Here is a 23,704-nt window from a genome sequence, read left to right on the forward strand (position 1 = left end):
TTTTCGAATATTGTTGTCTCTTTCTCCCCTTTTTGGGTATCCATTACGGGGAGAGCACGGTTCAATGATCGCATTTAATGAATTTTGTATGCGAAAATAAGTAGATTTGTAGTTTTTATATTTTTGGTCAAGTCGAGTGTACGGATGGAGTGTATATGGAGTGTGTATTGAGTATGAAGTACGCGATATATGAATAGTATTTTTTTGTCTATGCGGATCGTGTGCAAACAAAAAAAAAGAGTTTTGTCTGGACCCGTGCGGAGCTTTCTTTTGTTATTTGCTCAAATCGTGTGGTAAAAAAATTCGAATGGTTTCAGTGTTTTTTCGTTGCTATTTGCTGTTGAGTTGGAGGAGTTGACCCTCATTGTTGTTGTTGTTGTTGTTGCTGTGGTCTATACACTTGAGTTGAGCTCCAGAGGTTGAACAACTTATGCAATAAGGAATGGTTCACTCTGTACTCTCATTACACAATTCCCAACTCTGAACTATATCAATATGTAAGTTACTTTCATTAAAAGTTTATTTTTTATTGCACCCCGATAAATAAATAACAATATCAATTCACACCTAAGTCACAAGACTTGATAGTTTTGTCATAAAGTTTATTTTGTGTACAGAAAGAAAAAAGATATCATCGAAACTATAAACGAATCCCCCAATAAACAAATTGCTGAGGGGCAACTTGACAGCAAACGACAACTTCTGTTTAAGTGCCACCAAGTTTTGCCTCGCTTCGCTTCGCATCTCCTCTATTTCATTCTTCTCACTTTTACGATGACGACAATTTTATCCAATTATGAAGAGGTTTCCGACTGTAAAAGTCGACACTTAAAAAATAGTTACAAAGATTTTTGCATTGGACAAAATCAATAATCAGCTCATCTACAGATTGCTTCTCGCTCGACTCCAGAGAGCGGAGCATTTTGATAAAGCATAGAACGTGTAAACGAGGCATAAAAATTAAATCAACGACCAATGGGAAGGGGAGGAGGTAAAGGGCTGACGATCGTAAAACGATCAAACATCAAGAATGTGCCATAAGCCATAAAGCGTATGCAGTTTCGGTATTTGATAGCCGTTGACCAATAAAACTTGATAGCAGAACTTGAGTTTTAAGTGCCCTTATAATGAGGCACAAAATGGGCAACAAAGTTGAAACTGGCAAAGCGAAATCAAAGGGCTGGGCTGGCCACTCGAGTACTTGACTTGACAACTCAACTCAACCAAATCTAAATACAAACATAAATACAGAAAAAACAACTTGTACGCGTAAAGCGTGAGAACATATTTATAGATGGAGGTCGATCTTTATCGCAACCGCCCGAAAATGAATGTAGTGAGTAAATCTTCTTCACCGAATGAATGCGATTACGAATCGCGCTGGCAACAAGTCTGGCATGTAAATTTTTTATACCCGCTACCCATAGGGTAGAAGGGTATTATAACTTTGTGCCGGCAGGAAATGTATGTAACAGGTAGAAGGAGGCATCTCCGACCCTATAAAGTATATATATTCTTGATCAGCGTCAACAGCCGAGACGATATAGCCATGTCCGTCTGTCCGTCTGTGTGTCTGTCTGTCTGTGTGTCTGTGTGTCTGTCCGTCTGTCCGTCCGTCCGTATGAACACCTAGATCTCAGAGACTATAAGAGATAGAGCTATAATTTTTTTTCGACAGCATTTGTTATGTTTGCACGCAGATCAAGTTTGTTTCAAATTTTTGCCACGCCCACTTCCGCCCCCGCAAATCAAAAAAATCGAATAACAAGTGTAATTTTAAAGCTAGAGCTACGAATTTTGGTATATACAATAATTACTGTAGTAGTTATGATTCCTGAAAATTTGGTTGCGATCAGATAAAAATTGTGGAAGTTATTAAAGAAATACTTTTGTATGGGCAAAAACGCCTACTTACTAGGGGTCTGAGTTGCTTTGGCCGACAATCTGGCACATTGTGCCGTTTATGGTATATTTTGAATGGTGTACTATATCGATATACCAAACATACCATTTGGTATATTTTTAGTATTTTTTTTAGTATTTTCGGTATATTTTGAAAATGATACCGCAATATTTTGCCTTTATTAAAAATGGGTAGCGGGTATCTCACAGTCGAGCACACTCGACTGTAACATTCTTACTTGTTGTGTGTGCGGCTATCCCCGAAAATATTTTGTCAGTGATCTGCAAATTTGTTTATTGTTGTTTATTTCATGAGTTATTTGTTGTTGTTGCTGCTCTCTTTTGTTTAGTTTTCATCACTTCGCCGGTGTGTGTTTAAATAAATTGGCTTCACTCGCAAACTTTGACCCACTTATGTTATATCGAGATTCCACATTACTCGTATCTTTCTTATACTATATATTTTATACCATATATGCAGAGTCAGTTTCAGTGTCAGGGTCCAAGCTTTGCTATGTTTTTTTGCATTGTAACAACTTATTCAAAACTTATTCGTCGTGGGAGGATGGCCAAAACAATCTCATTGAGTTTATTGAACTTGATTAGCCAGCTATTCGCACTTGCCATGTTTCTCTCTCTCTCTCTCTCTATCTATCTATCTATCTTTATTTTTCTGCTTTTTCGATAAATCCATTTCATGTTGAATTTTTGGGCAAATTGCTCCACATCTGTTGCTAGATGCGACGCCTAAGATTAGTTCGAGCCAAAACTGTCTGCTGGCCTACATTTGACGATCATTATGTCATTATAATAAACTGTTTACAGTTTGTATTTATACTTGCCTCTTTTTTTTTTAGCAATTCTCTAATCAATTATAATTTGAAATACGCTTCGCGTCTAGCAGTCGACAATTAATTATTCATATTCATTCAGTCGAGCAGATCATTTGTCAATCTCATATGCATAAGTGATCTCAGTTGATCTCACAACAAACTATGAGATAATTAGTTAGTCACAACTTGTTTATTAATAAATGCCTGCATAAAAATAAAACATTTATTATATCAACTATCAACAGTCGGCAATCTATTTTTTGCTTAGTTGTGCTACGTTTATATGTAGCAATTTTTTTGCAATGAATAAGCGGAAATTTAAATTTCTTGTATTACTTGATTTACTTTATATTCGAAATTCTTTTCTAATGTCTTCTTTTGTATAGAACTTTCCTTTACTCACTTCAGAAATTTTTTGGCAAGTTAGGAAAAAACACTTTTGAATGAATGGCCAAAGTAAAAAATTATTTGCTGATTACCTACAATTAAATTGAATTAATAATTTTTTTAATTGTCTATTTTTAAATGTGAAAAATACAAAACAAGCTTTATTTATTCAATAAAATATTGTCAAAACAATTATATGTTTTTATTAGCCATTTCAATCATGTAAGCAAACATTTTATACACACATCAAACACTTCCCCTTCCCACTATCAAGCTTAACTCCAGTTAATTTATAAAGAAAACAACAAAACAACAACACGGACAAAAAAAAAGCAGCCGGCCAAGTTCAGTGTCAAAGCGTTGCAGCTTAAAGTTGTCGCTGCGATCGAACATGTTGCGTGTTCGATCGAGCCAAAGTCGTTGCTCGCTCTTTGTGGACTCTCTTAACACAAGCATCAGACATTATCTCTTAGCCTCACACACAGACAGAGACGCAAGCACACGCATAGGCGGCACATTGTAATGCCGTCCAAGTCCAACTATGGACAATGGAAACAAGTTCTTATTGTGTTCATGTACATTTTTTTGTTGCTGCTGCCAACGTTTTTGTTGCTGTTGTTTTAGGCGACTTTTGTTTACCTTATGCCTCGTTAAAGATCAGCTCTCTCTTTATGTGCCAGAGACAGTGCAAAAAAGAGATAATACAAGATGCTTTTGAGAGCGAGAGAGAATCGGCCTGGCCAAACAAGTTGCAGTCGTTGGTTCTGGACAAGACTCCTACACGGGGCAGTAGTTTTATTTTTTGCTTCTTCTTCTTCTGCTTCTTGCTTTTTTTTTGCTTCTTTTCTTTTCTGCAATGCCAAACGGCAACAGCAGGAAGTTCAATTTCAGTTCAGTTGAATTTTGCACGTCATCTCAAGCGGTCCTAAAGCGTTGTTGCCTCCATTCCAAGATCTCGCCACAAGACGAGACGAGTTCGACTTCGACATCGAGTTTCAGTTTTTACTTTTCAAGTTCTTTACGCAAAAAAAGAAGAAAACAAAATCAATTTTTTTGTACCCGTCGATCACAGTCGTGGAACTCAAATGGCGCAAGTGTGCGAGTGTATTCCGATATATATCCAAAACTCATGATATATACTACGATGAACTGTTTGTAGAGTGTGTTTCGGACAAGTGCAACCAATAATAATCATTAAAAAATCGATCAACTTTTCCAAGTTTTTCTCTCAACAAGTGCATCATCATGTATCGCCTGCAAAGACGCGCCGCTCTAATCGCCAAGCAAGGTAAAGAAAACCAAAAAATTCCCCAAATTATGGAGAAACCCCAAAAGCAATAGATAAGAAGTTACAGTTACAGTTAAAATTGCATTCATTTTGAAATCAAATATTGACGCAGTTCAAATTGACTCATTGAGCTGTCATTACTCATACGCCGCATTGGTCACACGCAAATATTGTGTATCACATTAACAACTTTTTTTCTTCGCCTCTGCGGTTTTTTCTATAATATATAAATACTCTTTGCGGTTGGTCAGAGGTGTGGTCAGGCTCAGATGACGGATGTGTCGGGCTTAGATGAGGTAATTTGCTAGCAAAGTCACAAACAGCAGTGTTGTCCAATTAAAAAACTATTTCACACCTCATAAAAAAGCGCCAAGGCTCAGATCACAAAATATCAATTATAACTGCAGTTCCTTTCTCTTGGCCAAGCATCTTCATTTACTTTCTTCGGCAGCTGAAAAAAATAAAACAATCAAGAGCGAAGGGAAAACTGAAAAGCATGCAACTGGGTCATCAAATGGCCAAAAAGCGACCCCAAACACGATGCGGCAATCATTTTTACTTACTTTTGATTATAAACAAAACGAAGACAAACCAAACAGTCAGAGAAAGACAATCGGACAATCAGACAAGAAAAACTTATTTACAAGCTTTAATCGCCGGCTAAAAAGACGACCCAGAAAACCCGGCAACAGCAGCAGCCAAAGTAGCAGCATCTTCTCCATGTCTACAAATAAAAATGTTTCAGCCGCGGGCATCTTTCTATTTCATTTGGCAAGGCAAGGCAAGGTATAAGTACGGAGGGAGAGCTGAAACCTTCAGTGTTGCCGACTTTGGAATTGCTGTTGACTTCATGTCAATTCAAGATTCGTGCTGCCCTGGCATACTATAATTTCATTTAGTCAGTCACAGAGTCAGTCAGTCAGTCAAAAGCAAAGCGAGACAATTGTTGTTTTGCTTTTCGTCTTGCTTTGCTTTGCATGCCACAAAATAATGTTGGGCCCAAGAATCATTTTTGGTGTCCTCATGGCCAGCTGTGGCGAACCCCAAGCCCCAAAAAACCATCCAAAGCAAATCCTAAAACCAAAACCAAAACCAAGACCAAAACTAAATCCAAAGCAAGTTCAAAGTCGTGCCAAAGTAAAATCTTTCGTTATTAGCAAAAAGAACTCGCTCTGTGGCCAAAGAAGGTCATGGACGGATTTAAGGTTTTTTTTCTTTCTTTCTATCCCCCAAAAAAGTCGTCTCCACTCTTGGCTTGCACTGTCTGCACTTGGCCAATTGCCAAAGAGATTTATTATTGAAATGCATTAAAATATGGCCATGGCCATGGCCAAAGCATTTCGATGCCATTTGCCTAGACTCCAATGCATTGGCATACATTCCTATAGATATTTTATGGATTAGATGACAGCCAGCTAGAGTGTGTGTGTGTGTGTGTGTGTGCTTGTGTGTACTTTCTAAATAGCCAACTTTAAGTTTTTGTGAAAATTGCAGCTATTTTAATATTTCATCGCAAATACCAATATGATGATCAGCTGGCCAATAATAATTCATTCGACAATTTATGCCACATTCAGCTCAACTCGAAAGCTCATTAAATAACTTCAGTTCACAAGTTTTGCATTTACTTAAGGAACTTTATTTAATTGTGCAATAAACTTGAGTAGAGATTACTTTGCAAGCAAATAAGAGCAGTTGTTTAGATTTGATAGAAATTCATCAAAAATAATATTAAGATGAAGATGATATACAACATCCTGTTGTATAATTTACTTAGCTCCTTAACATGATTTATGTCAATTGCTTAACCAAATTCCAACTCGCTTCGTCAGTTTTTATTAGCGATAAAAGCTTTTAAAGCGCATTGAAGCTGAAAGCTTGATAGCTTAATGCCAATGGACTTGTGTCATCTGCATTTGAGTTCTACATTATTCAAGTTATAAATCAAAGTTAGTTATAGCTGAATTCCTTAATGTTTGCCATTAGATTTATAACTAAGTTTAGTAATTACAGATTTTTTTTCAGAACTTCATTAGTTTCTCGACAATATTGAAATATGGCAATGTTAACCGCTAGAAGTGCGGTTAAAGCTCTATGCATATTGATGTGGCCTCTGGTCAGACATTTGATTGCACCTTTTTATAGCTTGTCGGGCATGAACAGTAGCACAACTAGTAGAGGGAGGAAGGGGGAGTGAGGGTTTGGGAAGACAACTGTCTAACTGTTAAAGTCGCCAGTTGGCAAAAGTCTTATTTAATGCATTTCCTTAAGACGACTGGCGACCATTTGACTGGACACTGGCGACGTCAGCTAAATTATTGTTGGTCGCAGTTGTGTGTGTGTGTGTCGCTGTGGTTGTCGCTCTTTTATGGCCAAGATGCACGCATCAGTCAGACAGTCAGACCCAGTCTCAAGTTGTGCTGTGGCACCCTCATCCTCATCCTCATCCTGATCCCCCCGACTGATGAGGCAGCAACGGAGCAACAACTTGTTGTTGCTGCTATTTTTATGACCTCTGCCAACACCAGAGACGCTCCAAACTTATCTAACGCAACTAACTAACTAAGTATCGAGCAATTCTAATCTAATCACACACTGCGAGAGACACACTCTGCTAGAAAGAGAGAGAGAGAGGAGAGAAGCTGGCATTTTACCGTAATGTTTGGCTCTCTAACGATGAATGCAACGGTTGTTTTCCCTTTCTGGTCATCCTCAAAGTCGCGTTCATCGTCGTCGTCGTCGCAGTCGTGTGTGCATCCCAAAATAGCCAACACAACTGCAACTGCAACTCAACTCGACTTGCCACTCGGTACTCGGTGCTGTTGCACGCGTGACTGCCCCACGCCTCAGTCTCCATATGCAATACCAATCCCAGTTCCCAGTTCCCCCAGTCTACACAGTCCACAGTCTACAATCTAGAGACTACAGTCCCCCGTCCCCCGTCCCCTCCACAACTCCTGCTCTGTTCTTTGCGAATCGAAAAGTCTTCCTGTTTCTTGTTCATCTGCATTTTGCCCGTTTATCTCACTCTGTTTGCTCCATCTCGTTCTCTCACGCTATTGCCGTCTCACTCAATAGTCGACGTTGCAGTCTTTTAGAACTGCGTCTTCAGCTCTTGTGCAGTTAATCAATTATAACGACTCTTGATTTCCTTCCTGATCTAGATTAAGATTTTTATGTGGGTTCAGGTTCGGGTTGAGGTTCAGGTTCAGCCACAGGCTTGAGGTTCGTGTCTCTGCTTTGCCTCGTTTTTATTTACAGTTGGCTTCATCTCTCGCTGACTCTTTCACTCGCACAGCTGTGTGTGTGTGTGTGTGTGTGTAACATGTCTTTTGCTGAGTGCGATTAAGTCATTGGCTTTCTGATTTGGTGATTCTGATTCCTCGTGTTTGTCGTTCTGTCAAGTGCGTGATTTGATGATGGCTATATCACACTTTTTATAGAGACATTTGCCGCACTTAATTGACTTTTATTGTTGTGCGCCGCACTTTGAATATATACTTATGTATGGCATTTATGGCTAATACAAGGAAATGAAAGTCTCTTTTATTGTAACCGTGACTTAAGTCAGTTAAGAGACGTAATTAGAAATAACTTTTATTTGCACTAGAAGTTGGAAGTTTGCTATCAATTTATTGCAATCTTTTTATTTGATCTTATCGCGGAATACGTTCACCGAATCACCTGAATCGAAGATTTCTCTGTGTATTTTGTGCTGGCTAAATTCCTTTGAGCCACAACAACTCCTTTCCACAATAGCCCAGTTTTGTTGGGGAACAGAGCAGAGCAGAGCAGAGCAGAGCCTTTCCCTTTAGAGCATCATTATGCCCATTTAATTATACCTTTTTTGCACTCAACAATTTCCAAATAAATCACTCAATCAAAAATGCTAGAGAGAGAGACTGTATTTCTTGCTACACATGACAGGATAGTTTCCCACCAATCGCTCACAGCAACAGCCACAGCAGCAACAACAACAGCAAAAGCAACAGCAACAGCAACCCAGCCACATAAATACATCAGATGTCAAAAAATGAACTTGACTTGCGGACCCAAAGCACAGCTTGATAGTAGACCAAAAGACTCAACACCGAGACTCTGGCCAACTCTTTTGCTTTTGCCTAGACAAGACGATGATGATGAAGGGGGCACAGTCCAGAGGGGGGGCAGGGAGGTAGTTTGACTTGGTAGGGAACTTGTCTTGGAGGCTGGCCACATTAAATAGCAAATAATAAATTAATATGCCGTAAGTTAATAATTACAAGTTGAAGATGTAACAGATTGCGCCGAGATTGCGGCTACTGTGCGAACACAACTCTTCGACTATCTTCTACATCTGTTTCCCTCTCACCCTCTTTATCTTTCGCTGCTTTGGCGCCCCGCGATGAGCCCAAAGGAGACTCATTAAAAGAAAAAGAAAAAAACAACAGAAACAGGCAACAGGCACGTCCTATACAACTGTAGTATAGCTATGTACTCTGGCCTCGCTTAGCCGATGATGAAGAACTTTGATTGCTTTGCCCATAATGAACGGGTTCTATTGAAAATCTGCCAAGACTAATGCGATGTTATTGTAACATAAAACTTATGCACAACATTTGATTGCACTTATCAAAGGTTCGTCTTATGCAAAGATTATATCATTTAAAAAACCTTAAGTTGAACTAAAAGTTTATATCCTATAATTTAAGACTATTATATTATTATGTTTTAGTAGTATATATAGTATAAGTTATTATAAGTATTTAATAAAAATATCAATAAATTATATTCAAAACTGAGATTTGTTAGAAGAGATTAAAAATAAGATTATTATTTCATTGAACTTTTGTAATAAATAATAAAGAGCAAAACCAAAAATTACTTACGATATTTATAATATGAAATATTTATCAATGAATTTTAATATTATACTTAGCATAAAATGTAACCAGAGCTTTATTCAGCGAAGTTTTAGAATAAATATTAAGCTTATACAAAAATAATTTAAATTTATATTCATCATATGCCAAACGACTTTATATTAATAAAATAAAATAGTTTTCTATAGACTCTAGAGAAGAATAGATTTCTATAGCAAAGACTACAGAACAGAATAGAATTCCATAGTCTCTGATAATACTTTGTATGTGTGAAAACTTAAATTCCTATTGAAGTTTTTATAAGATCACTTTTTTAATTAAACTGTGAACTATATCTGTGAAAATTTCAATTTTTATTGAACTCTCTATAAAATAACATTTTAGTCGACCTTTAAAATGTTTTTATTTTAGTAACTGTGCCACAATTAGTATAATTTATGTATGATCTTTCAGTGTGATCTATCTTCATGTTTATCTCTTCCTGGATCTCCCCGGCTTTCAGAGTTTGCCAAATTGTAGATCGTGTTCGTTCTAGATAACAACGCTGCACTGAGCTGAGCTCGTTTCTCGTTGCTTGTTGCTCCTCAATGAAGCAGAACGAAAGGTGCTTTGGCACTGCAATTGGTCAGTTTGTGCGTGGCAAATTAATTGAGCAAAAGTTCACTAAAGTTTACATAACTGCAATGGAAACCGCTATTGCAACAACCAAAGCAGCAGCAGCAGCAACAACAGCAGCAACAACAACTTGTTAGACCAGTGAAAAGCAGCTGCAGCACTCAGCACTTTTCATCATTTTTATGGCCAGAGCATTGCAGCTTCTTGGCAACATGTTGACAACAACGTCGCGCCCTCAAAGCCAAACAAAAGTCTCCACGGGCAACGCCAAAGTTGACCAATGTCCGATTGCAGTCACAGCAACAGCAACCAACAACCAAGCTGCAGCAGCAGCAGCAGCCACAACGGACTCCCATTTTCAATTTGCAAAAAAATAGAAAAGAAACTGAATAAAAAAAAAGAGTTTTTTTTATTTGCCAAATGCGTCAAGCATTCCGATTCCTATTCCTGCATAGCTGTTGCTGCACCCCAGCAACAACAACAACAGCAACAACCAAGGAATGGTAGAAACCTTGCTGCTGTCAGCATTTGGCTGGTATCAAATGTCTGTGGGGGGACCGACCGTCCAGTAACCATGACAAATTTGTTGTAATCAGAAAGCACTAACGACAACAACAGCAGCAGCAACAACAACGTAAACAACTACAACAACAACAGCAACCACAATAAGCAAATACTGTGATATACGCAGACGCTGCTCGTAGGGCCAACCAAAGAGTCTAGCTATGAAAGAAGGGAACAAGGAAGGGGGCAGGGGATGTGCAAAGGGGGCACAAACAAATTGCAAACATTCGCACAATTTATAAAAATCACTTTGTAATTTGTATGAAAAGTTAACATTTGCTTAGGAGTCATTGTGCATAGCAAATGTTGTTGAATGCCAAATGTATTCACAATAGCTGTGAACAAGGTATTCAGTAAATCTTACAAAAAGCGAGCTTACGCTTAAAAGTAATATAAAGAAAAATATATTGAATGATTAAATAATTAGTTAATAAAATAATTCAAATACGTTTAAAAACAATTTTTAAAAATTATACAATAAATTATTAATGTGTAAAAATTGTAGATAAATCGTAAAGTTACTTAAGTGTTTACTAATTATTATTCGTAATTTGAACCTTTTATTATAAGCTAGCTTAAACAAACAGAAATATAAAAAAAAAACAGTTTAGTATATTCAAAAACTAATTCTACATTTACAAAATGTTTCATTAAATAAACGAGTTATAATATTAAACTCATTTATATGAATATTCATTAATTGAAGATAGATCATAAATATATGTATGTCAGAAGCAATCTTTATCAAAATATGTAGTTTCAAGATATCTTTAACTTTCATAAAATAATTCAAAATATATATGATAGTCATTAATACAAAATATTGCAAGCCATTATTTGATCAGCAAGTTACAATCTTTCACAAATTTATCCGTTTATTCACGCATTAAAGATTGGTAATAAAAAAACACAGAAGTATATTTTATAATAAGTATGTAATTTTATGATAGTAAGAGGCGTACTCGAAAAATAAATAAAAAAAATATAACAATATTATTACTTCATCAACAAGTTACAAAGTTAAATAACATTATGTGAATATTCGCTCATTAAAGATTGGTCATAAAAAATTACTTTTAAAAACGCAGAAGCAAAATTGCTTCTTAATAAAATATGAAATTTTATGGGAGTCGTTAATATTCATAAAATAATTCTAAAAATACATTTGCATAACTTAAGGTAAACATTTAATTTATTTTATTGCTGTTCACATGAATGTCTTATATTAATTGGATTATGCAAAATACTGATGCAATTTATAAAATGACCTCAGTTTTAATATTGCAGTTCCTTAAATATTTCAATGAAAAACAAAATATATTGTATTTAGTTGGATTTATTTGTTAGACTACAAAAACCATGTCATAATATTAAATTTGCAAATATTTAAATTGTAATAACTTTAATGCATTACTGCAATACTAATTTATTTTATTGCTCCGTCAAGTTTGTTATTAATATCGAGTCTCATCGTTAAGTGCAATCAAATGTGTTTTGTTCACTGATTTCGTTGTTGCGATTGCATCCGTTTATTGACCCATTTCGTAATATCCATAAATCAGTAATGTTTGCTGCTTCCGATCCTTGACCTGCATCATCATCATCATCATCATCATCATCATCAGCAGCATCTTGTTTATTATCGTCGACGTCGTCGTCGTCGTCGTCGTCACCTGCACCTTGAGAAACCCAAAACTCATTAAGAATTCAAGTGGTCCGGTCCCTGTAAGTGGTGCGCGTCGGCACTTTATGGCCACAATACGAACACAAAACTTCCTTCCTCTTTTGTGCACAATTCGCAGCAAAAATAAATAAATAAATAGAAAAATATTTTGCTGTTTGCACAACACACACAGCAAGAGGGAGAGAGAGAGGCAGGAAAGAAAGGAAGTCAGCATGTGCTATAAATAAATGCATTTTTTTTATATTAAGTAAAAAAAAAACAAAGAATGAAGGAAACCCACACAGCAAAAGACGCTAACTGCAATCGCCATTCCCGGCAATCCCCATTCTGGGATCTCTCTGGTTTCTTGGGGAGAGAGCAATCCCAATCCCAATCCCAGTCTCAATCCCAATCCCGATTCTCTAACGAATGTTTCAGCTTTGCTTCCGGCGACATAAAATGCCGTTTGATGTTGTTGTTGTTGTTGTTGCTGCTGCTGTTGCAGTTGACCAAAAAAGCAGCTGCCTATTGGCGTTTACCACAGTTGAATAATGCGCCTCTGTGAGTTGCAGTTGGAATCGCGCAAGTTGCAACTTCTCTTTTAGTTCTTGTTGTTATTACGTTTCCTTTATTTGTTTTTGTTTTTGTTGTTCGTGAACTGGCTTTATTCTTTTTCTGTTGTTTTTTTTTGTTCATTTTTGCGCGCTTGGGTCAGTTCTCAAGTTCTCTCTCCCTGTGCTTTGTGTCTGGCCAACAGAAACGGGAACGATATTGAGGCAGATGTGCTTTGGCGAGTTGCAAGTTTTGTTTTGAAAGTAATTCGTCTCAAGACTGAGGCTAGTATAATTGTGGGGCACACGGACAATGAAGAGGTCCAAGTTCATGCCACCCACCCACATTTTATTGTTATCGCAACAATGGCAGCAGCGACGTAGCACACACACACACAATAGCGTAGCACAGCTGCCTCTCTTCTATACTATACTTCTTCTTCTTCTTCTTCTTCTGCTTCAACCGATGCGCAAGAGCAATTTTTTGGTTCTGGTTTCTGCAAGTTGAGGTCACTCTTTTTTATTTTGTTCATTGGTTTTACCTTGAGCGCGATCTTTATAATACAAATATAACAAAAAGATTCGAGTTGTGATAAACGAAATATTTAACTTGAGATATTTGAGAAAACTAATGATATTTATATGCAGTGAACTGCATTCTAGAAATGATTGTAGAGTAGCTGAGTGACCAGCTAGAAATACAACAAATATACTATATGAAATACTGCATAGTATATAATAATATACGATTATAGTATATAAGATACTACATATACAGTATTTTTAAAGTGAAATATATTATAAATATAATTTTAGTATATTAATTACTATACTATATATACATACTATATATAAAGTATATAAAATACTACATATATCTATAGAGACATAGTATATTATTATCATACTATCATTTATCATCATTTTTAACTTGCATATTTTGGTAAATACTTGAAACATTGTGATATTTAAAAGCAATGAGCTGCGAAAACTTCTTGAGCAACTAATCGACCCGCTAAAAATACTATATATAGTATATAGTATGTAGTATAGTAAGGTAGGTAGGGCAGTGTACTCACTCACTCACTCACTTCACTGAGAGATAAAAGCAAATAAAAAATTGCATAAAATGCCAGCGGCCCGGACAAAATGCATGTAGAGCTACAAACATTGGCGGTGCATTGAACTCCCCAGTCGACGGTCCGCGGTCCATTCCAGACCAGGCCACAAAACTAGAAAACGCTGCTGAGAGGAGACGTCGAACGAAAGAACCGACTGAGAACTCGTATCTGTTCTAAACATGGCCACAGATACTACAAATATACAATGCGAACACATTGCACAAACGGACAATGGACAGACGGACAGACAGACAGATGGACGGACGGACGGACGGACAGCAGAGCAGAACGACGGACTTTCGCACGAATGCGCAGCGAGCTGAGAGAGTTGGCTAAAAGGAAGGAGAAGAGCAGGCAGAGAGGAACAAGAAGGGGAGCGTGGCGACTTGGGAACGTGGTTGAGTCAGCAAGCGATTAGAAGCCTAAAAGGAAGTAATGTTGCAGAAAATGCAAAGAGAGTGAGAGAGAGAGAGAGAGAGCGAGAGGATGGGACAGAGAGAGTGCGAGAGAGGAAGAGAACGAAAGATCAGATTGCTGCTGCTGCGTGGACGGACCGGACTTGAGACTCGAAGACTCGCGCGACTCTGTTTGCTTGTTGGCTTGCTCATTTTTTATGATGGTTCAAATTGAAAAAAATAAAACCAAAGCTTAACGCTTCCCTCTCTCTCACTCTCTCACTCGGCTGGCTGACTTGCTATTATTATGTGATTTTTCTTTTGGCGCGGTCTGCGGTCTGAGACCGAACCCGACTTGGACTTGGTCTTCGTCGTCGACGTCTTGCTCTTGGTCTCTTGGCGTGTGTGTAATTATCCAAGGACGCCGCTGAGTAATGAAACGACCTTGAGTGCAGCACACAACACACACACACACACACTAACAGACACTAACAAAAGTTACATATAGTCGCAATCTTTTGTGTAAGTGTGTTTGGGCGTGCTTCGGACTGGGGCCGTGTGCTCAGTGTCCCGGGTCTCCAGCGGTCAGGGCGTCATTTGTTACACATGGACAAAAAGCTGATATGGTAAACAATTTGTCAGCGTCATAACAAACCCAGCAAGCCCCAAGATTCGAGATTCGAGATCGGAGAGACTCGAGTGCACTGCATCTGGCTAACAGACAAATGTGCAACGCCCACCAAGCTTTTGCCTCTTGATCAAAACAAATATAGACAACAACAATAACAACAACAAAAAACACTTTTGCTTTGTTTTCCCCTTTCCTGTCCTCTCCGGATCCAGATCTAATCTGATCGAATTGTGCTGGCCCAGACATCTAGACAAGCTAATCTTAAGATAGCCATAGATCACTTTTGCTTTGCTGCTGTGCTGCTTGTTTTTTTTTCCTTTTGGTCTTTGTTGTAGGCTGCGTTTTTGATGATTCAATTGATAGCTTTTCTCGCTGAGTGGCTGCCCACAACAATCCAATGTCCAATATTGTCCAATCTAAGGCTGAGTTCTTAATATTTATTCTCATTTTTCAAATGCATTGAATGTGCGTTGTTATGTGATGTTATTCATCACTTGGCTGACAAGTTGTTGCTTATGAAAAAGGCAGCTTTTGTTGTCTCAATTTGTTCTTTGGCAGATAATTTGTAAACACAAATTTAAGTTGGTCCAATCTCTTTTAAAGAATGCTGAAGTAAATTACTTGATCTAAGAACAATAATATGAATTAGAAATATTATATATAAAGTATATAAAAAACTACTATTGACTTCCGAATTAACAAAGTACTTAATTTGAGAGATCAATATCAGTAGTAGTATATAAATAAATAATTATTATTGAATTCTGGTTTAACCACAATGCAATTATTAATGTTTGTGTGAATCGATTTTCTATATTTAACATTTAAACGCTGTAATAAATACTCAGTCAATGGAGGACTTAATTCAATAGTTTGAATACAAATTTATATCTTTTTGATAATAGATATATAATATTCAAACAATAGCTAAAATACTTTCCTAATATGTTGCTTTTATAATTAGTTCTTTGTAAATTACAGTTTCGTGAGTTTTTAATCAAGAATGTTGTTGCACAATCTATTCTTTAATTCGCACCTCATTCCTCAATGCCTACCTATAACTTTCCTGTATGTTTCTCTATTCTTAAATTCGTATACACATTTCAATCGAGTTATAAATTCTTAGTGAGCAAATTGTTATTGTTGAATGCGTTTGCTGATATGCATTTTGCAGCAGAAAATAGCAAAACCACTTTGCATTCTTTTTGCTGTTTCGAGTGCAACGAAAGCATTGACCTGTTCATGATATTTTCTACCCCACCGCAATAGCAAGCACCTTTCCTTCCCCTCTCTTTCTGTTCTCCACTATGTAGACCGCTTAGGCATCAGGCAGGCATCAACTAATCAGCCAGAGCGCAAAATTATTTGCCATTTTTTACGCGCTGCTTCAAACGCGGCGCAACTGGCGGCCATCGACTGTGCCACACAGTTGTTGTAGTTGTTGTTGCATTGTTGTTGTGCTGCGGTTGTTTTAGTTGTTGTTGTTATCTGCACACTGGCATGCCAACAGGCCCCACCATTAGGCCATAATCATCATCACACACGCCTTAGCCAAGGCTGCAACTTCAATTCCCCCAAGAGAGCGCTAGAAAGAGAGAGAAGGAGATAGTGAAAGAGAGGGCAACAGAGGTGTGCCAAATGCGCGCGCGCTTTTGTCTATGATGGGAGATGCGAGATGGCAGCTGAGAGATGCGGCTGAAGATGGCAAACGGAGGAGAGCCAGATGGAGAAAGGGGGGAACAGTAGTTGCAGGGGAGGCAAGCAGGTAGACTAGCTATAGCTATTTTTAAGTATGGGTTTCGGTTTCATTGTTGCATTTCTTCTGCGTTTATGAAATTAATGAGCAGCTCCAAACGATTGCCTACCTGACTGAGAGATTGACTGACTGAATGACTGACTGACTGAGGCAAGCCACTCACCAGCTCAGCAGCTATTCAACTTGGGTTGCATAGTTTGGCATCACCAATTTCAACTTCAACTTCATCGCCATCGCCATCGCATTTCATTTATTGACCCGCATATTTTGCGATGGATGCGCAATTTGCTTAACCCTGAGGCGCCGACTGTCGCCGACTTCAACGCCTTCATCCGGCTCCCGACCTTTTACAATTGAAATGTAAATACGCTGACACGCCTCCTCCTTCGCCTTTCCCCTCCTTCACCTTCTCCCTTCTGCGATCGCTCATCATCAATTTTATTTTCGGTGGAAACATTCCAAGTCCATCTTCGTCAGCTTGAGCAAAAAATAAAAAGACCATAAAGTCAACCTCCAAACAGTTTCTGTTTGTCTTTGACTGAGCAATTCCTCACAGCCACTTCAGTCTTCAAGCGGGTGTCAAAAGTCCACTTCTGCTTGTTGTTGTTGTCAAAGTAATTGTTGGATTGGATCAACGTAGCAATTCACTTTTGATTTCTTTCATGAGCTATGTTATGTGCCTGCTTTTATTTATTTGTTTAACAATTAAACGCCAGCACTTTCAGTTTTCAAAAACAAAAAAATAAACAAATAAATTTATATTTAATGACACTTTTTTTTGACGCCTTCTTATTTATCTTTTCAGGTATGTTAAAGTGACTTTAATGAGCTGTTTCCAAAAAGGGAATTTCCCCTGCGTTCTGTGTAAAGTGCATTTCATTTGTTTGGGGTAAGTCAAAGCTCTTTGCAGGTGCTTTTAAAGCTAATAGCCTTTGAGGTCACTCCTTAAGATAAGCACATTTGTGTTTTGAAAGCTTATTGTAAGGTGCTTTTTCTTTGCGTTTTTATTTTTGCTAGCCATTAAAGCTAATAGCCTTTGGGGTCACTCTTTGTGATAAGCACATTTGAGTTTTGAAAGCTCATTGCTGGCAGCTTTCATTTCAAGTGCATTAAGCTTAATCTCGGCAACTTTCTAATGGCGAATCGCTTTGTGCAAATATTACACATCATTATACAGAGGCTACACAGAGGACCCCACCCAACCAATATTATTATGCTTCCTGCTACCAATTTCTATCGGCAACTCCTACTTCGCCTTCTTCATTTTCTTCACTCTCTGCACAGTCGTCGTTGCATATTGAAATTTATTGTTATTGTTTCTGGCAGCGACTACTGTCCATAATTTTTCAACAAATCGTCGCTCAGCTGTCACACTAATCTCTGAGGCCACCAAGAAACCCAAACAGCTTCGAGGCAAATTTGCATATGAGACCTGAGAGCGACTGAAACTGGAATTGGGTTTGGTTTTTTTTGCCAGCGCAACTGACTGAAGTTGGTTTTTCAGTTGGCCTGGTCAGTGAAGCATATTGTCGAAAGAAATCAAACACACCTACAACAAACAATTGTGGGAAATTTGTTGAAAAATGAAAACATTTTCTGAGCAACCGAGGGATGTCTAGTGTGTGTATGTGTGTGACTGTGTGTGTGTGTATGCCAACGAGCACTTATTAACAAGTTTCAAAATTGTTTTTACCACATTTGGTTAATGCCATTTATTGGCTTCACCCGGCTGCTGGTGTTGTTCCATAATATGTATTTGTGTGTGGGCTGGCTCCAAGTGTCACGCCCACCACAGCAGCAGCAACAGCAACAGCAACAGCAGCAGCCACTGCAATTTGACAGCAGAGGGGAGCATGGTTGAGAGGGGGGATTGAGTTGCTCACTGAGTCGGTGCGTTGCATCCAAGCACTGGCAGCAGACCAAAAATGGAGCCCACAGCTCCCAATTCCGTATCCATATCCACAAAGTTAATTCCAGTTCCAGTTTCTTTTGTGGGTTTGACTCTCTCGTCTAATTCAAATGTCAAGCTCTTTGTATATTCTTTATGTCGGATTCTAATTGTTTTTCCTTTTTTTTTTTTGTATTTTTGGGAGGTTACTAGGTGAGGTCTGCATCGCCATCTCCAACTCCAACTTCATCTATATCCCCATCTTCAACTCTATTTTTGCGTCGGCAGTCAGCTCTACACGAAAGCAATTAATCCCGCTAATTGCTGAAAACGTCAGCTAAGATCTAATGTGCCAGCCCCCATATTAGCTTTTCATGTTTATCTTTATGTTTCAGTTTTTTTTTTGGCTTCATCTGTTAACTGGTCTTAAAAGGTCACAGTCTTAGCTTTACTGCAGTTTGTGATGCGATGCTAATCTTTTTGCAGAGGCGCCACCTCTGTTTGCGACTGGGCATTAAGATTAATGATGACATAACTTTCAATTTTTGATAGGCTCAGTATCTTAAATGGTCCATCATTAACACACACAAATAGAGGTCGACTCTACATTAGCGCACATCAAACATTTTAATATGCTGGCTTATATGCGTAGCAGAATACAAATTATTCCTTATACGTGAAAGCATTAAATTTTGGCTTTTAAATCTAAAGTGACCATGTATTGTTATGCTAGGTTTGCTATTATAGAATTAGTGGCGATAAAGCGCTGAAGGAGTTTCTTTTGTTAGTCACTTTCATAGCAAACTTTGGTAGATAATTAAAACACAAATTTAATAAAAAATACAAACTGAAAATTAGAATAATCAACTCTGTGATGATCAGAAGAAAATTAATTTGTTATCATCTTCAAGTTCAATAAAAATACATTGTCTTCCATTATTCCATATGTTTTTATTCAAATCTCTAAAGTGTCCATCTTTGGTTACAATATTAAATACACCATTTTTTACATTAGAGCTTTATTTATAATTCCCTTATACATACTATTTTCTTTCTTTTAATTTCAAATAAAATACAAATCTACCAAATTCTAAACTAAAATCATAATAATAATATCTAAGATGACCTTGGTGGTTTCTCATGATCCAAATTTTGAATGTGTTGTCAAATATGTCTGCATATAAAATACTTTCACTTACATATTTCAATATTCCATCTCCAGGACACAATATTTTGTTTCCATCAGCAAAAATTTTGAGAGTATCTATTTATTATTCATATATTAAAATTAATTTTATGTTAATGAAAATTAAAAGAAAGAAATATAAACTGAATATTAAAAATAGAAGCTCAAAATAAAAATTTTCTACGTTGTCTGCAAAAAAAAAAATACTTTTATTTGGAATATTCAAGATCTATAGTAAATTTTCTACATTGTCTGCTATAAGAAAACATTCTCTAAGATTATTCAATGTTTTCTTAAAGTGTAACCAGCTTCTGTTTTGTATCATTAATATAAAAAAGCATTTTAGTTTCATTTATTTAAGTTCTAAGCTCTTCTTACAAAGCTTTTCATGTACTCCATATGTTGGCAAATCTCTAAAGTTTACGTCTGATGGATTGTTAACTCCTTAAGGTGACAATGACATACTCTCAAGTCCTCATCAAACAATTTTGTCATCTAATAGCTCTTTAAAACAAAATGCTTTCACTTTGTTTACTCAACATACTGTCCCACCTCTTTGGTAGCCATCTTCCCCATCAAGATCAATACACAATTGGCACTATTTCCTTTTAGGCTTTACACCTTGCCAATTTTCGCTTGTCGCTGCAGAATGTGAAAGCTCTAAGGTGACCTCAAAATCAGAACGATCCCTTCACTGCATTTGCTGTGGCTGTGCTGCAACCGTGACTGATACACGGTGACTGTGACTGCGATTGTGATATTTCAATTGTTTTCTTGTTGTTTTGTTTTTGTTTGCCATTCCCTGGACGCGCTTAATTGTTTCCCTAGCCCACAACACAACACACAAGTAAAAACTTGGCTAAATGATGCTGCACAAATTGAACTGTATGCAATCACGTTGGGCTCGTGGTTCCACCCCATGTTCCGGATGGACGCCCACTTGGCAGTCAGGTTGGAGGCATGGCAGACAGTGTACTATAGTTGCCCAATCTTGAGTTGACTTCGGCTACAACTCAATTTGAAATGGGCCATTAAAACAAATGCACAGCGAACACATCGCAAATCCCAAAACCGCAAAAGACTCGCCCACGTTGCAAGTTACTGTTGTTGTTGCTGCTGTTGTTGTTGTTGTTGTTGCCTGTTCACACACAGAATATCAAAACATGGCAATATTTATTTATAACATTTGTTGGCCCCGCTCGAGCATCGTCTGCAAGCCACAGCAACTTTCCACCGAAATGTGCAACTAAATTGCACATAAACAAAGTGTCTAGTCCAAACCAAACTAAAATCTGAGGCAGGTCCTTGTCCATGTTGCAACCTTTCACTTCTCGCTTCTCGCTTGGCTTGCTGTCTTTCTAAACAATTGCCGAGTCTATTTTTTGTTGTTGTTGTTGTATCTACGAGTATTTGCAATATTTATTTGTATTTGTATCAATAGCAACGTGTTTATAACTTAATAATGGCTCAATAAAAAACCAATGCAACATCCACGATCAGGCCACAAAACTTTCCATTCCTTTCCTGCAGGGGCTGTAGAGCTGTAGAGCACACACAGTAGTCACCAGCCACGTCCACGTCCACATCCACATCCACGTCTCCATCCTCATCCATATCCCAAGCCATGTCGTATTTCGGACAACTTAAACGTGAGCGCATTTAGGAGCTATAACCCGAGCCCCCGAATTGAGCCTCTCTTTCGGCTGGTTTAGAAAGGCTAATGGGGCGTTTAGTTTTCGACTCCAACTCCGACTCCGACTCCGACTACAATTGGAAGTCGCTTGGCTCTGGGGTCCAACTGGAGAGTTAATCAAATGAATTATTATTACAATAAATAAGCATATTTTGACAGTGGTTGTTAGCTAAATGGCATATCAACTGCTAATGACAACTGCAAATGGCCAGTCGAATGGCCAAAACTGACAGCTTCAGCTGCAATAATAATAATAATAATACTTATTTGCCAATAGAATAATTAGCCAAACGGCGGCAAGTCAAATAAAATAATTGCTTACTACAATTGAGTAGCTTATAAGTTTTCTGCATTGCCAACCATAGAAAGTACTTAAAAATTTAAAGAACTAAATCCATTCATATTTTAATATAACAATTTTCGAATGCCTTAAAGCTTTAATTTACAATCTTAATTGATAATAATCGAGTTTCAGAAAATGACAAAATAATTGCCACTAAATGTCAACTTAAAATAAATTGCATTTTTAAGTATTTATCAAATGCTTTCTTCTGCATTTAGAGAAATACAGTAAAATGAATACTACATCTTAATTCGGATTTTAAAGAAATGTAATAAACACTACAGTGAACATTGGCTTTCATTTTATGATCCAAAAATACTTGATTTAAATAAAGAAATCATTTTCTATTTATGGCTCAAAAATAAATACATATTAATCTTGCAATTGACAACCTAAAAATTGGGTTAATAATTCATAATCGACTTAAACTAGATGAATTGATTTTAAGCAACTCAATTATGAGCACTTAAATTATTAAGAAACTTTTGAAATTTGTCAATAATATTTTGGGCAATCTAAAAATAATTTTTAATAATCATATTATTCAAAAGACTGTTCAAAGTGAGACAAAGCGCTTTTTCAATTAAGTTTATTTGCATACTAAAAAAAATATTATAAATTTGGGAAAGCATTCAACTATTTATCTACATTTATTTTTAGTGTTTAGAAAATATTTAAAAATATTAAAGCATTTTTAAGGAGCAATAAAGCATTTTTAAGTGCTCTAAATAAAAAATTTATTTATTATTTATTGTAAGACCACATTGAGTGTCTTTGATTAGCTATATTGAGTTATCAAAGTTTAAAATGCTATCAATTTTAATGTTAACTAAATTGGTTCGTCTTATGCTTTTATTTTCGAGCAAACCGTTAAATTCATTCATAAATTTTTATTAGTTTACAAACTCATCTAAAGCTTAAGCAATTGGTTAAATAAATTATTAGATCGTAGTCAATAAATATGCAAAAGTTGATGATTTCCTAAACCAGTTGAGCTCGCATTTTTTATATCTTTCGCCATCGAATTGTGTTACACTATCAATTTGCGATTTTGCGCCCCCAAGCCAAGCGAAGCTAAACCAAGTAACATTATAGTTTTCAGTTAGCAAGGAATAAATTGTATATTTTAAAGAGCGTGCAATTGGTGCAGCAATTTATTTCCGTTAAATTCGAACAAATGCCCAAAACGCCAGTTATGAGAGAGCAACAGCAGCGTGTTGCACTTGAAGTCGAGTTGAGCACTGAGTTTTATGGCCATTTCATTTCGTGTTTGGCAAACATTATCAACAGTGCAACAACTGGCACAACAGAAGAATTTAAGAACCATAATTTGCCACCAGCCGCAGGATAAACCACGCAAATTTATTATGAGAAAAAAAACAAAAACGAAACCCCGAAAAAATACAGCAACACATAAAATGTTTTTTTTTCGCGCTTAGTTTTCGAGGGAGGGAACTTTTTCCCTGGCTGTGTTTTGTGCGATAGGAAGTGAAAACGAAAAGCGTTTTTGGGGAAGTTGGTAAAAGATTTGCTAGATGGCGTTGGAGTTGTTGCAAAGGGGCATCTGTCTGTCTGTCTGTCTGTCTGTCTGTGAGGCTAGTCTATAAATTACAGTCGCTAGTCAGTTGCTTTTGGGGTTTATAATCAGAATTTGTGCTTTCACACGCCACGCCACAAAAAAATAAGCAGAAAAAAAGGGGCACGTGGTTGGGGCAAGAAGAGAATCTTTGCTGGGAATCTGTTTGACGGAGACAGCCGCAAAGAGTTCCGTTCCATTCTCTCTCGCTTGCCTCAAGCCTCAAGCCTGGGCATTATCGCGCTGACACAATCAGCGACGAGGCCATTGCCAAAAAAAAAAAAAAGGAAAAATAAAACAGTTAAAACGCTTCTAACTGGGCTCAAAGTCTGCGGTTGGTTTTTTGTCGGGGAATTTCTTACGCTACAAAAAAAAAAAAATACTCGTATGATAAACAATCTGCTCCAAATTCTGCAAGTTTGCTGCTCTCGCTGGCGCTTCCTTTGAGAG

At 37.3% G+C, this 23,704-nt stretch overlaps 1 protein-coding gene across 4 annotated transcripts in view; it reads left to right on the forward strand.

Moving 5' to 3' along the window:
* Positions 1–23,704, forward strand: part of LOC133846136 (DEP domain-containing protein DDB_G0279099) — a 151,906-nt gene that overhangs the window by 73,051 nt on the left and 55,151 nt on the right. The window contains exon 1 of one of the 4 annotated variants that reach the window (XM_062280908.1): positions 4,074–4,410. The exons of the other annotated variants lie outside the window; for them this stretch is intronic. Within the exon in view, the coding sequence (XP_062136892.1) occupies positions 4,368–4,410 (43 nt within the window). The 5' untranslated portion in view covers positions 4,074–4,367. Of the gene's footprint in view, positions 1–4,073; positions 4,411–23,704 lie in introns of those variants that run through there. 4 annotated transcript variants of the gene reach the window in all.

Source organism: Drosophila sulfurigaster, chromosome 3 (genome assembly GCF_023558435.1).
Source record: "Drosophila sulfurigaster albostrigata strain 15112-1811.04 chromosome 3, ASM2355843v2, whole genome shotgun sequence".
In the NCBI taxonomy this organism is placed as follows: Eukaryota; Metazoa; Arthropoda; class Insecta; order Diptera; family Drosophilidae; genus Drosophila; species Drosophila sulfurigaster.